The sequence below is a fragment of the Equus asinus genome, chromosome 1 (genome assembly GCF_041296235.1).
Source record: "Equus asinus isolate D_3611 breed Donkey chromosome 1, EquAss-T2T_v2, whole genome shotgun sequence".
In the NCBI taxonomy this organism is placed as follows: domain Eukaryota; kingdom Metazoa; phylum Chordata; class Mammalia; order Perissodactyla; family Equidae; genus Equus; species Equus asinus.
The window spans coordinates 182,797,918-182,813,803 of record NC_091790.1 but is presented as its reverse complement, the minus strand read 5'-3'; the positions used below and the strand labels follow the sequence as shown (position 1 = coordinate 182,813,803).

General features: G+C 43.1%; 2 protein-coding genes across 3 annotated transcripts in view; one reads left to right on the top strand and one right to left on the bottom strand.

Annotated features, from left to right (window-relative positions):
* The window catches only part of LRRC4 (leucine rich repeat containing 4), a 61,565-nt gene extending 60,215 nt beyond the window's left edge, over positions 1-1,350 (top strand). The window contains exon 3 of the mRNA XM_070512842.1: positions 1,262-1,350. Within this exon, the coding sequence (XP_070368943.1) occupies positions 1,262-1,287 (26 nt within the window). The 3' untranslated portion in view covers positions 1,288-1,350. The remainder of the gene's footprint in view (positions 1-1,261) is intronic.
* Positions 1-15,886, bottom strand: part of SND1 (staphylococcal nuclease and tudor domain containing 1) — a 407,603-nt gene that overhangs the window by 120,041 nt on the left and 271,676 nt on the right. The gene's annotated exons all lie outside the window — the stretch shown is intronic.

Below are 15,886 nucleotides of genomic sequence, written 5' to 3'. Positions count from 1 at the left end.
AAACACTGGGCTTGATTGCTGTGACCCCACCATGACCTAACTAACATTCCAGGATTGATATATGCTAGCCAGAACAAGGTTAAGAAATAAAACTTGAATGTTAAAGGCAATAAATAAACATAGGAAATCTGCGGATCCTTAAAGTTTGAAAAACCACACAAGTCCCACCTAGTGTTTGCCTGTAGGCTCGTCTACATTTGATAAGGGGAAATCCGCTCTTCGAATTTCTTGATGGATGGATGATACTTTTTGCCAAAGAGATCTCAGACCACAGGAGTGGAAACGCAACAACTCTTTGCACATGTCAAGAGAAATATACACATATGTACAAAGAAGCTGGTTTTGTTCAGCCTCAACTAAGATCACGTATTTTTTAGCAAACATTTCTCTGTTTGATTTGTAGTCAGCTTGCTTACACAGCACTATTTGGGTTTCAAAACTTAATTTATTTGACTGTATTCATTCCCTTTCCCCATCTTCCTTCCAGCACAGCAATTCTAAGTAGTGAGAGAATCCATCATATTCCTTTATGCAAAGAATACTTCAGCTTTCCATTAGAACTCTCTGGAATTACTTTTTCTTTTTAATAACAACGAGAAAAGGCATAAATTATGTGCACCAATGTAGCTATCTTACCTTTATACTCTCTTAATAATTTCTAAGAGTTATGCAAAATGATCTTAATATGCTTATAGGCTCAGATCACTGCAACTCACAGGTTACATGCTGAGAATGGTCAGGCCAGTCACTCTCAAGGGTGATGGTAAGATGCCCTTCTGTCTCCAAAGGTCAACACTGTCGCTGCAGGAGGGTGTTCTGTTGGTTGATTTTCACCTAGCTTGATAAGATATACCCTCTTTCTTCCAAGTAGGTCTCAAAGGCCTGGCAAGGGAGCAGATACTGGTATTTGTGTTGGTTTATTTTGGTTAAGAATGGACACATAGGAAATGGTAGAAAAGCTTGTTCCAACTCAGGCAATCTTTCTGCTTTCATAAGCCCATAAAGATACTAAAAATGAAGCATCAGAACAAACAGAAGCTGATGATGTCAATAGAAGGAAATGAGGCTGATTAGACAATTTCACATGGCAAAAGTGGTGTTTAAATTTTGGTTGTTTTGGTTTTAGGTTTTGCTTTCTTCCCTTCTTTCTTGAAAATAAGTGTTTTTTTGCACATTGTTGGAACAGTGGAAAATGCTCAAAGAATTTAATCTTATTTGTTTTGCTATCACCCTAAGGTTTTCTTCCATTCTCATGTTTCAGCTTGCTTTTCAAGCAGCTCAAAATGAAGATGCCTGAATCTAGATCTCACCATCATGTGGCTCCACTTGTTAAAAAAAAAAAAAAAAAAAGTAAGTAAATACCATTTGTAGATACTGTGTGAAAAAGATTGTCATTGATTGACTATAGTAAGATTTTCGAAATATATGTAGATAATGTTACAACTGTACGCTCCTTCATTAACCAAGTAGGTAATTTAATTCTGCAAAGCAGGTATGTATATATTTTACACTATTCACAAGTTCAATAACTACCTGGATAAAATGCTATGGCTGTGGAGAAAAACTACAGAAGGTCCATAGGTGAGTGGGTTTACATGGTCCCAAAAGATAAAGATGCATTTAATGAATGCTCTCTCTTGCCAGGAAGGAGGAAAGTTGACTTTTTATGGTTTGGGGCACCTCTGAGAGGAACCTGCCTATGCCTTTCCAGTCCATCTGGGAAGGAAAGGGCACATTTGGCACAAAAAACTCTTCTCTCAAGACCTAACTTCCCTTGGGATTCCCCTCAACTTCATCCCCATATGTTCCTGGGCAGCTGGCAGGCTAGTATCGAGTCTCTCAGAAACCGAGCTTTCATTCCAATTTCACTGTTAACACTGCAACATCTGATATAATCCCTTAAAGGCTCTCAGAGTCTGGCCCTAATCTCCCTCCTAAAATATAACTCAGAGAAGATCTGAATATAGATGGCAACCTGGTCCATTTTTCTGCACAGATCAACTCAGAAGGATCATGGTGAATACAGATTTAATGTCTACCTTCTCAGTAACTGAGGCCCCTGGCACTGTAGAACATAGCTGAATGGAATAAGTCATATAACCAGGCTGATTTGACTTCGTTATTAATTTGTCTTTATTTAGCCTGAGGTGGGGGCTCAAAAAAAAAAAAAAAAAGTTATGCTGCTCAGCAAAACTTCTGCATCCCATCCCATTTTCTAGACAACTGTAACAAAACATTTTCTTTCTTCTTCTATTCAAGATTAGTGGTTCTTAATCAGGAGCAGTATCAAACTCCAAAGAGAGTATGCAAATATGTGGGGAACATTTTTGGCTGTTGCCTTGGCCAGAGGGAGGGGAGCTGCTATTGGCATTCACTGAGCAGAGACCAGTAATGCGAATCTGGGCAGTCCTGCACAATCAACTGACTATCTGTCTTAGGGAAAGCCTATGCCTTCAGTATGGCTAGGAATCAATAATGAGGATGCATTCTAAAAAGTTGAGAAAAACAGGGTGTCTCTGCCAGCAAGTGTGATATTGGCCCAGATATTGTCATGCGGGACTGGGAAAAGAGAAAACGACAGAAGCAAAGGCACTGTTGGTCCTTATCTTCCCACCTAGTCAGTTCCAGAGGATAAATGGGCAGCAGCGAGAAGAGCAGATCTGTTTATACTTCCCTCTCCACCTGAGTGAGCATAGACAGCAGATTGGCAGGGTGTAGGGAGGTGGGGAGAGAAGTCAAGGGAGAACATGAAGAAACTCTTCTGTAGTTGATGTTTGCCACGTACTAAGGATGAAATGAAAACCTACACTCACAACATGACTGCCAACATACCTTTCTAGATCTCCATATCATAGAGGAATATTATGGCTATTAGAATTTGTTCATTAAACAAATATTTACCAAGCACCTACCACCTGCCAAGCATGGTTAGTTTTACACGTTGGGGATATATATATATCATGGAGGGGTAGACAGCCCACACTTGTAGGCCACAAAAAGACTTTAGCTTTTACTTTGAGGGAAATGGAAAGCCATTATTTGAATGGTATCCAGGGATGAATAAATACATAGACAGCTACATATGTAGGAATGTGTATATAAAAGTGATTGTAATGCAGTCTGCCAGGGAAAAACTCTTAAGTGGTATCCCTATGACCATGAAGACTGGCTAGCTTGCTGCAGAGCTCCAATGGCCTGCCAGCTGATGTCTAGATGTTGCTTATCCCATTTCCTCACAGAATAGAGACACAGGGCAGGCGGCAATGCCTGGCGAAGCTCTGGAGAGAATCACCCCCACCTTCGCCTGAACTCGTGGGCTGCTGCTATTACCATCACTATCATTCTAAGATAGTGTTAAATTAGCCAATTTAACAACAACAACAAGCCCCACACAAATGTAGCTTCCAATGGTATATTCATTTTTATTAATTGGCTAATTTAACACTGCCTTAGAACTGTAATAAGAGCAGCAATCAGCAAACACAGCAGCATGCTGCATGCTGTCTCCATGCCTGTCCCCTCAACTCTCACCTCGGGTCATATTTCCTGTGTGTGCAGAGAATGCAGGTGGTCAAGAAGTTACTGGTTCTAGTCTGGTACTCATGCCTGATAGCTCTAGAATGCTAGCCAGTGGTTCACTCTTCCGCACGGCTCCCCATCCATGCGTCTGCACAGGCCTGAGGGAAGGCAGGACAGGCAACTGCTCCTGTGCGAAACCCCACCTGCCTCTTTCAAAGGGAGCAGACAGTTCCAAAGAGAAGGAGAAGTTACTCTGGAGACATAAGAACAGATTAAAATGAGGTAAAATAGTCAAATCTAAGATGTTATATTTATCCAGTGGCTTTACAGAGGTTTGAATCTCTACAGGGAACCTGAATTTTAGTCTTACGGGACTGTTATTTACATGCCTGTCAACTCCGATGCTCAAAGGTAAAGTGGATCAGGGTGAGTACTAGTTCTGCCTCTCAGGGCCACCATGCATGGCTATGCATTACATGCCCCAATTCCAGGGGTGCCATTTATACAGACAACGGGTCTCAGGTTTCTCACCTGTGAAATAGGGATAAAAGTTAAAATGCATTATCAGGTGATTACATATATTAAGTCACATAAATTACTAGAAAGCACTTAAAAGTGTTGGTGAACAGTAAGTGCCTACCAAAATAATTCAGAAGAGTGAACAGTTTCAACCTAAACCCCTGGGCACCAAGGACCAGTGTGATTTGATACGGAGAAAGCTTCCAATAGGCAAGCTTAATCTTGAATCTGAGCTGGCTTTGTAGTATTGGTCTTCCAGCAGATTCTATTGGGGCCTGTTGGTCCACATAATTGACCCTGTATCCTCCTGCCCCATAGCCTTCAACACAAACCCTTGCACCAGCTGAAGGAGCAGCTGATCACAACTCAATTAACTGCAGCTATTACTCCCACCACACAATTCTTAATCTGTGAATCCTGAGTGATCCTGCTCTGGAAGACTCACACCTCTATTGTGCATCAGAGACTGGCAAGGACAAGCCCCACAATCTTGCTGCTGTTTAAAGTAACATGGTGAGTGCAACAGACACAACAGCCTCCCAAGGAACACGACGGTCAGAAACAGAAAATCAGGAGGTCACATTCTCGGTTCCTGTTCTGAATCAACAAGATGGCAGCTGTGGCATCACAAGAACAAGCTGAGGGAATGAGTTCCAGTTCGGCAAAGGCACTCTCACAATGATACGGCCATCTAACTGGCTGCCAACTACACGGGACCTCAGAAGGACTGGGCTCCACCAAGACAAGTTGCAGCCAGGATGCTGAAAACCTCGGCAGCAGAGGGCACTAGTTAGCGTATTACCGCTGGCTGCAAACATGATGCCACCGTGGTCCTAACACTGTCACCTCTCTTTTCCCTGGGCTCAGAAGCAGCAGGGACAACAACACGGCAAGATACTTTTGAAGAAAAACTGTACTTGGACTTTCTTGAGGAGCTGAGGATAGAGCTAAAGGATCATGTATTTTAATATTTTGCAGGTCCCCTGGCCCAAAACGATGAATAGGAGACTGATAAATGCTAGGTTTCTATATAGCCTCTCATCCAGGATTCCCTTGTTTAGGGAAATGGTTATCGATTAAAGGCCCACTATGAACTAGGCAACGTTCTAGGGGCTGGGTTTCATTCTATGGTAGTGGACGAAGCAGAGGAGAATCCCTGCCTTCACGGACCTTATATTTTGAGTAGAAGGAAAAGATAAACAAGTAAATTCTATAGCGTGATAGAAGGTGATTAGTGACATGCAGTAAAATAAAGCAGGGGAGACAGGGTGCCAGGGAGAAAACAGGATGAAATGCACACATACATGCATGCATACACATACACACATATCATCAAAGTGCCCGAACTGGAGTGCTCAGGCCCAGGATGACGAGATGATTTGTTCTAAACTGTAGTTTGTTCCTGTCTTTGGAACTCAGCAGGAGGTCAGTAATAATCATCGGTACCTCAGGAAACAGCCCTCAGGATGATTCTGCTGAAGCTCCAGGCCTTCCACAGAGCTTCTCCTAATCACCCTTTCTCATATGAACTTCTGCAGACGTCCAGTAACCTCATCCTCACCTCCCCACCCTGACGATTTAAGCTGATTCAACAAGTACACCATCTTCCCCAGCATGGACTTGTCACTCCTAGGGATGCCAGCTGATATATCCCCCACAGTTCCAATGCACACAGTGGGGTACCTGGGCTCCGGATTTCAGGGAGCACGCACAGTCATGGAGGAAGGAAGTGGCTGGCAGGTGATTGCTGTACGAAAATCTTGGTACACTGCTCCATTCATTCAGCATACATGGACTGCATACTTGCTCCATGCCAGGCACTGGACTAAGGACTGGGCATACAGAGATGACTAAGGAGCAAGTATGACGATGGAAAGAGAAACGGCTCTAAGTTGACAGCAGAATGTGTAAAATCCCTGAGGACAGCATTGATGGTTCTGGACACTTCAAGTCCTTCTGCTTGGGAAGAGGGCTTGGTGGGGGTGCAGGGTGGCGAAGCTGTAAAGATGGACAGGGCTCCGATCAGAATGCCTTATTTTGAAGGCAAAGGAACCACTGCAATGATAAGCAGGGGAATGACATGAGCAGCTGTGCATCTAAAAAGGTCTTTCTGGTACATGGAAGACAGACCACAAGGGTCATGAGAACAGAAGCAGGAAGACTCGTTAGGAGACTGGGATCCTCTCAAGGAAGGAAGATTAGATAAACCAAGTCTACAAACACTATGGATCTCTGATAATATGCCCAAGAAAGGGGGTGGGTGCTGGTTCCTAAAAGGCTGTATCTTGGAAGTTCAAAAGGAGCCCTAAATTTCTGCTCAACCACAAATTCCAAGGGCCAGTACCCAAGGACAATATAACAACAGAACTCAGCCTGTCTTTTATCCAGCTCTCTCTCTATCCAGTTTTCTATTTTTAATCTCCTTTAAATTTACCAGCCCTATTTTTTTCTATTCTTTTTGGAGGAAGATTAGCCCTGAGCTAACATCTGCTGACAATCCTCCTCTTTTTGCTGAGGAAGACTGGCCCTGGAGCTAATAACATCTGTGCCCATCCTCCTCTACTTTATATGTGGGACGCCTGCCACAGCACGGCTTGACAAGTGGTGCATAGGTCCGTACCGGCGAACCCTGGGCCGCCAAAGCAGATCGTGCGAACTTAACTGCTGCGCCACCAGGCCGGCCCCAATCAGCCCTATATTTTAGGGGGAGAGAAAGAGACAAGGTAATCCCAGTTCCTGAGGGCCCTTTCCTAAGATGTGGTGACCAAACTGGGTCTTTCTTGGCTCTCAGAGCAGGCAGGGAATGGGTTGAGAACAGAACAGGAAGGAGTCACATGCAAATGCTGGAGACCATTTGGGTGATGGAAATGTCAGTGATTGTGAATTTTTAATTTTTCTGACTATTTCCACATATTCATTAGTAACCATATATTTCTTTAAAACAAAAAACAGAAAGAAAAAGAAACTACTCAAACTCTTCTTTTAAAAACCAGTCTATACAGTTCAAAAAAAAAAAGTAGGGAGAACATGTTATTAGGAGCTGTGTTCTTCTCTCTTCTGTTTTATATCCTAGATAATTTCCCACCAAAGTCTCCCCTGTATGTATGATCATGTGCCACCCTCCCCATCCCTCCACTGGCAGGGGGTGAAGTGGCTTCCCACACTGACAGTGCCAGCGCCTGGGCAGGATGAGTTATGGGTGTGCTCTCATCGCTCTCTCTCAAGATAAGGTGCAGCTCTCCATGGGAGATGCAGGCAGATATATATCAGTGCCCTAACCAACAGAGATAAATGTCATAACTCCAGCCCTTGTCCATAAATACACGGTGGCAGGAACAACCTTAAACAGCCCACTATGCCCAGAAGAGGCAGGATTTAGTGGGCTTCCTCACTTGCTCATGTGCTGAAAAGCGCTTTTAGGAGGGTGCTAAATAGGCACATTACGCAAGCCCATGGACCCAAAATAAATAAGGCATTCTCGTTATGTGGACGTCGCCCACACGGAGAGGCTGCGTGTGCCCTGCTTGACAAGAAAGGAGAGGGAGAGACTTTACAGAGCTGCCACTCTGGAGCCAGTCTCCTTCAAACCAGTGCCAGCTGTGGTGGCGGGAGGGCAGGGGAGGAGTTTCTTTATCAGCATGGTCCCACTGCAGATACTAGGGAGGGATGCTCGTTCTCAACAAAAGAGCTTATTACCTCCTCTCTTACCCTGCTGCCTGCCACCTCCTGAGATTTCCTGAATGAAACCGGCGGGCTAGTTCTTGGTACAACATCCCTTATGATTGTGGTGGTTATCCTTTAACTGCCTCCCGTCATCTGCTCCTGCCTTTAAGTCCAGGCCATCAATTTGGCTTTTCATACAAAGCTCTGCTCCTAAACAAGCAACAGGCTCATCTCTTCAAATCAGTGAAGCTCTCCAGCTCCCTGGAGAGGGATATATTAAGTATCAATCATGTGTATTATTTTACAATATAATTACTTTGGCAATTAATCCATAAGAAGTATTGCTCTCCAGATCCTAACTTCTGCCAACACAAATACAAAGCTCTTAGAGAGTGGTCACATGGATGGAGAATGAGTTTCCCGGGGAAGAGAGACAAAGCTGAAGACAAAAGAGATTAAAGGATGAGATGAATCTCCCCAGAGTCGCTCTCAACCCTTGCTTCAAGAAACCACCAGAGCCACCGTTTAATCATGGAGAAGAAATCAAGCAGAAATGAGGGAAGGGCTGACACTCTAACTTGAGTAGCGATAATAAAGGCTCCTGTTTTCACGAGGCTCACATGCTACATTTAGGGGGGAGTGAAGATACATATTTCCACGAATCAGATCTTTAGTACTACGTCCCCACGCAAACATCCACTGTTAGCTTCACTAAGGTGGGCTTTGTCTGTTCACTGCTGTGTCCTCTGAACACAGCGTACATTCAATAAATAACTGTTGAAGGGAGGGAGGGAAAGAAGGAAAGAAGGAAGCAAGGAAGACCGGTTCTGCCAGGCTCAGTCCATTGAGAGGCACTCACCTAGGTGCCCTCTGTACTTTCTTGTCTATGTCAATCAGCCAATCCATCTTTGCCCACAAAACCAAGAGGTACTTATAAGACAGTGAATTTTAAAAAGTCAATCCAATTTCCCAAACCTAATTGTTGTCAGCTTTTACATATTGCCTCACAATAATCTAATTAAAAATAAGTAGCAACACTTAGTGTTTGAATTTTTCCTTTCCCTTCTCCTTCCCAATGGTGGAGGAGGAACCGTGAAAAGGCTGAGATAAGGGGAACAGCAGGAGAGAGCAGAGAAGGAAGTGATAATTGCCAAATTGGATAAGCAGCCTCTGAATAAATGAAAATTAACAAGACTTGTTTTCTAATAGCTTCAAATCTAAGTGAAAAGGATTCACTGATGGGATGAGGAAAAAATTTCATTTGATTCAAAGCATTTTAAACTTTTCCTTGATATTTCTTTTACTGTCCCCCAAACTATCATTATGACAATAAATTAAATAATGAGCAGACTGAGAGAGTTAGGGGAGATGAAATGAGTAACCCACGTAAAAGCACTGAGCATAGGCACTGGCTCACAAGCCCCACAAAGGAAATATTTACGTCCCGCCTGCCCTCCTTTCCTGTCAGAGGGAAGAGGGAGAGAAAAACAAATTAGGGGCAGGAAAAATAAAAGTAACTAGGATAAATAAACAGAAAAAGGGATTGAAACTACAAAAGACTGGAAGAGTAATCTTTGAATGAGAAGTGTGGGTGGGTGGGAAGTAGGAGGGTGGGAAGTTCCACAGAATGGAAGAGAATATTCTAGCACACGGCCCTCTGCTCCCAGTAGCAGACCTTAGGGGTTGGGGCTGGAACGGACACCTGAGGGATGGACATCTTATCACAGATGCTTTCTTCTCTTCTAACTGCATGCTTTTCTTACTTGTTATAATCATCCATACTAGGAAAAAAGGTCAAGATTATATTGATAAAGATGTTTTATAGGCATCTAGATAAATAAAAATGTTCTATTAATTACCCGCCTCAGAATATTGGGTATCTGACACTTTCAATTTTGATAAGCAACTTCAGAAAAAAATCTAAATTGTTGTAGACTGTCATGTCAAAAATGACTTACTAGCATGGAAAGCCACAGCAAACAGCCATAACATTTAACAGAGCCGCGTTCCTCACTGGCTGATAGATCTGCTCAGGAATCTCCAGAGGCTGCTAAGGCTATGGGGTCTGAAAAAATCCAGGAAAGCTAAGAGTTCTTAATTTTCAGCCCAGAGTTAATAGTTTCTCAGGGAACTTGGTTTTCTCCTGTTCCCTGAGCTTGTTCCATCAATTTGCACCCTCTGTGGCTGTGGCTTGCCCTTTGGAAATCCGAGATGATCTCTATTTATGTACAGTCCTGGTTCCTGGAGGTAGAATATACTCAAGAGACTTAGAAATGCATGTTCGTGCCACAAATACAACCACAGAACAAAAATCCACGAGTATCTTGGAAATGATATCTGATAGAAATGAAGATCAAGAGCTGCTGTACGACGAAATTGTAGGCAAGAACATACATAACTTTCTTGTTCCCTATTTTCCACTGAAGAATGCATGGCTCCAGAAATAGATGACATTTCCACTTATTCAACACATATTTATTTATTGGGTGCTTACTATATGCCAGGGACTGTGTTAGGCACTGGGGATACAACATAGACAAGCAACTCAAAGACTCAGGGAGTTTAAAGCCTACTGGAGAAGGTATACATTTAATAAGAAATATAAGGAAGCACAAGGTAGGGGAACTGCAGGGAACTCTGGGATCACAGACTGCGGGGGAAGGGCTTACTCTAGCCCAGGAGTCAGCAAAGTCCTCTGGGAAAAAGTGGTATCAAAGCTGAAAAGTGAAGGATGAAGAGAAGGTAGCTACTTCGTTGTGGCAAACGTGGATTTTCCAACATGCAGGCCCAAAGAAGAACTAAAGGATCCTCTGCTGGATCCTTTTTCAGTAATACAAGACAACACCTGAGGCCATTTGCTAAGGTTCCCATACCCACTAAGGGAGGGCTGGGGAACTAAGATTTGTGAAAGGTCCCTGAGATCAGGGACATTCTTCAGCCAATTCAGCCTCACATTTCCATCTGCCACTTATAACCATCACATTCTGTCCTAAACAAATTAGCTTTATTCCCCAGAAGGAATTCCTTTTCAGATGCAGAATCTCTCTATTTTAAGTCTGTACTCTCAGAGACATCTGAAATTTAATTGGCAACCACCATCACTACTGAAAACATCGCTTGTGTACCCTTCGTGGTGGGCTAATTGTCTCCCTTTGCTGTACCACACAGAGGACCTGAGTACAGAAATCAAGCAGGAAACATCCATTACAGCTCCACAACATGTGGTTACAATTGTAGACCAGCTTAGGATACTCCACCAAGAGCCCCAGACCTCCCAAAAAGCAATGGCTTATTGGAGCAGGAGGAAAGGGAACAGAAGAGCAAGACCACAGTTCTAGTTTCAAGGATGGGACAGAGAGCACTGCCCTAAAATGTCATAATGCTGGGGCCTCCAGAGATGATGGCATTCATATGGACAGAATTCAAATCATGCATCAAGTTTGGGCTCAAAATGGCCACTTAGGGTTTTGCTTGACACTGATAAGTAGCACCTCACAGGGATGATTTGCTGATCACACAACACCATTTCATCCCCACTTTTTAATGGGGGAAGCTGGGAATTTCACATGTATCTAGCAAGAGGGGAAGCCTAAACTCAGACTAGACTGAGACTGGCCCCAAAACCTGTTCTCTTAGCTAAGGCAATGGATAGTTCATGATTTCCAAGTGTAGGGAAAAAGAAAGAGGGAAGGAAGATGGTCTAGATCCCTTCTACTCAAGAGTGGTCTGCACATCAGCAGCACTGACGCCACCTGGAAACTTCTTAGACGTGCACAATCTCCGGCCCTACTCCAGACTACTGAACAAGTCTGGGAAGCGCCATGCTGGAATGCACTGGGAGTGACGAGCTTTCAGGCGACCCCGGAAGTGCGGGGAACCATCCCCCGACTCTGAGGACACATTACTGCCCAGAGCAACAGGTAGTCAGTACTTTCTAGTTCACACATGGGTCCTCGTGACTACAGGCCCTCTAGAGCTTCTGCTCCAAACTGCAAATCAAGAATTTCTCGCCCAGCATTCCGATTTTCTTTCCAGTGCTGTGAGAGGAGGAATGAGAGGGGAGGGGAGGGATGAGTAAGCACTCTTTATCTTCTATTCAGCATAAAACCGGGCCCACCAAATAACAAGGGACAGAAACAACAAAGTGATAGAGCACTAAACACAGCTGGTGATGAGCGCTGACAAAGGCTGAGGGAAGCACCTTTTCCTTCTTAGAGAGACGAACCCACACTCAACACTCAGCTGCGGCCAAATCTTGAGCAGGGAGGGAGCTTGGAAGACGGGGAAGGAGCCTGGTTTGCAACAGGACGTTTTTTTCTCAAATGATGTTCACAACAAGATGACTTATGAGCTACTTGAGTAAAGAGCGTTATTTATTTATTTATTTATTTTTTGGAGGAAGATTAGCCCTGAGCTAACTACTGTCAATCCTCCTCTTTTTACTGAGGAAGACTGGCTCTGAGCTAACATCCGTGCCCATCTTCCTCTACTTTACCTGTGTGATGCCTACCATAGCATGGCGTGCCAAGCGGTGCCATGTCCGCACCCGGGATCCGAACCAGTGAACCCTGGGCCGCCGAGAAGCAGAACATGCGAACTTAACCACTGTGCCACCGGGCCGGTCCCTTTATTTATTTAATTCAAGATTCCACACATAGGCACATGCTATGGATGAGATGCTCTTTTGCCCCAAAAACAAAACAACAACAACAAAAAGAGACCTACGCAGTTTTTTGGTTCTTAGATGCTGTTGGGAGAGTGATTCAGTTTGAATGTTAACAGTCAAAGCTGCAAACTTACCTTGTCTCATTGTGTATGTGTATCTCATCTCCTTCCAAACATTAAGAGATTACAATCCACCTCCTCTCAACGTGGCTCATTAAAGGCAATCTTCCTGCTAAGTATTGAACTTGAACTTCTTTGAAGCCTGATGCAAATAAAGGTCAAACTATTTTACTCCCTTCTTAAGGATTTATGGAAAACAAACTTCTGTGAGGACAAGAGGTGGAAGAACTGAATGAGCTGAAAACTTACCATTCAAAATGATTCAAGAGAGAACAGTTTCATTTATTTGCCAGCTCTCTGTCCTATTGTCCCTCCCCTTCAAATCCCTTCACATTTGCATTGTTCATGTAAAATGAGTCAGGGATGCAAAAGTGAAGGTTCTCATAGCAACGTTAAGAGTCCCACACTGCTCACAAGCAGTATTGGCAATTACTAATTGGCTTGCTGCTAAAGGTGAACCCTTAATATACCTCATGTGTGAAGTGGGCGAACCAGCAATTTGGACAGAATTTTAAACTTATTTATTTCTCAGCTTATGTGTTTAAATCTGTAGCTTTAAAAAATGGGCACATGAGGAAGAAAAACAAACCCTAGACAAAGCCAATGCTCAGCACAATAAATCTATAATCCCACCAAGAAGAGAACCAGGAACAGACAGTGGGGCCATATAGGGGCCCAGGTCCTACATGAACATCTGGGAGACATTTGAGCCAAGGGTGCATCCCAGACAAGCAGCTTGCCCCAAAGAAGCTCCTCGATTCCTCTCTGGTGCTATACCGGAAGCCCTTGGTCTTCATCACATTAGGGCCCTAACTGCTCTTCTAAGAACTGGATCGATGGTATTAGCATTAGCTCTTGGCTAGCTCACGTCTGAGCTCAGGATACTTTAAAACTGAGCTCTGTCATCCAATTAGAGTGTTTATCTGATGAACTGAGGGAAGACACTGGCTGTCTTCTAAGCTGTCATCTCCTACTCATACAGATTACATTTATGTCACGCAAAAAGTTAATCAACTCAATTTACTGATCAGCTGGCTTGAATTCAAACTCAAAATGTAAGAGTAAGGGGAAGAGTTCATAAGATCATGGTATTTTAGGGCTTGAAAGACCATTGTTATCATTTAATACAATCCCAAGGCCATATAGCTAGGACCATAACAGAATTAGCAATAGTGGGATACAGCCTAAACAAATACAGCCAATAGGAGTCTGAGAAGCAGGGGCAGACTCCTGCATGAGCCTTGATAAAGGCCATACAGTGAGCAGTAGCATCTGGGTGAGAAAGCAGGTCTGCCAATTTTTTGTCCTTCAAGTGAACTTTCTATTATCAACTGTCCTTTAAAATATTTCAAACTCACCTTTGACCTGTTTTATTCCCCTATAGCCAGGCTTCTTATCCCAACTCTACTAAGCTGAGTATTCCTTGCTGTACTGAAAACATAATAATCACATTAAAGTTGTCTATAGGATCACGGAAAGCAGTGGAGGCAAAATGCTTAACTAGGAAGTACAGATGCTAATAAGAGTGGTGTCAATATTTGTGACAATTCTTGCTGTTATAAAATCAAGACAATACACCAACAAATGAAAAACACAGAGTGAAGTCAAAAGAGACAAAAGCAATGAGGACAAATACACATACCAGCATGGTACTCATTCCAGCAAAAAGTAGGAAGACATAACTCAGGAAGTGGATGCAGAAGAGCAAATATGGTAACAAGAATGCAAAGTTGAAAGAAAAGAGTCTTTTAAAATTTCATGCCGTGAAACATGAGACCAGCAGTTGGGGTCCTTGATTAGGAGTTGTCATGCTTTGTAGTTGGCATGTTGGGAAGTACAGCCTTGAGATTCTTCTTTCCATGGTGTCCCACCACTTGCATATTAGAATTCAGATAAAGGTAGAGTTCATCAAGAAATCATGATATTCCCAGAGCATCTTTAAAAGGCAGAACCCAAACACGCTTGAAGGTGTATATGAATGAATCATTTTGCTTTAATCTGATCTATTATTCACTGAAATCTGAAAGAAGTAAAATTATAAAGCCCCTGTCATTTCTAGGGGCAGCATGAGAATCTCAGACAGAAACACGTAGATACACTAGGATGTGCACGTTCCCAGTGGCTTACAGACAGGCCGATCGACTACCTCACGAAAGCGCTACTTCCAGGTTCTCACCCCTGGAAACATCTGAGCCTGACAGGGCCCCAAAGCTGCTATAATGATATCTTCTGAATCAAAAAGACACACTGTCCTGACACTAGGCCTAAACTTTGAACACAGCACTTAAAAGCAGGAGTCTCCCTGGAAGAGCGAGGATGTACAATTGCCACAGCTCACCCTCCAAACTGGGACAATATCCTGGTTGTGCCCAGAAGCAAGCATGGTTGCCACACAAACTTTTTTTCTTAAAAAAAAAAAAAAAGTATGTTATGTATGGGATGGAAAGAATTATTTTATGCTGTTCTACAGATGTGAGAGGCAATCTGGCAAAAATCTTCTGATTCTAAAAAGACACTGAGAACAAATGGGGCAATTTGTTAACAATTCCATACAGGTAAATCAAAGATCTTTGTACTATTCTTGTCACTTTTCTATAAATTTGAAATTATAGAAAAGTAAAAAGTTCTAAGAATAATTTTTTTAAAAACCTCAACAACATGTTGGATATCCTGGGACATTTAATCACCATAATCATGATACTCTGAAAGATGCATCAGATGCCCAGTTAGGTAGGGAACCTGGGCAGGCACTTCCTCAGAGGAAAGCCCTTTGATAGTCTACAATGTTAACAATTCAACATCAGTTTTATGTATTGTCTCTCAAAACTGCTACTTAACACGGTCAGTTTAACCCTTTCATCTCCAAATTAGAAAGGAGGGTTCCTTGGTGGTCAGCAAATACTCTGTCCTTCTAACCCGCTCTCTCTAAGCTATCCTTAAGTATCACCAGGACTAGGCAAGTTGCTTGGCCTTTTATTAGTAAAGCAGCTGAATAATTTATAAGGGTTGCATAGGGCCCATTAGAAGTGCCAGAGCAGTAATAACTGGCTTAAGACTCTGCTTACTCAGGGCTAAAGTTTAATTTGTCCATAAATGCCCCAGCTCATAAACCCATCCCACAGGTCTGACCTGCTCTCTCCTCCACAATCACATCTCCTAGACATGCTCTCGTCTTAGCACGTTCCTATTGTCATCTTTGGGGTAAAAACCTCCCCCAAATTCTAACTCCAAAACAACAAGTAAAATCTCGTACCCAGATTACTACATTTCCTAAAGAGGGCCACTACCACGTCCCCCTCTTAAGCTTTGCTTTTGGTCATTCCAAAAGAAAGGCAGCACCAGGATGATTCCTAGCCAACAAAACAGTATAGGCAGATGCAATGAATGGAGGGAAGACTGG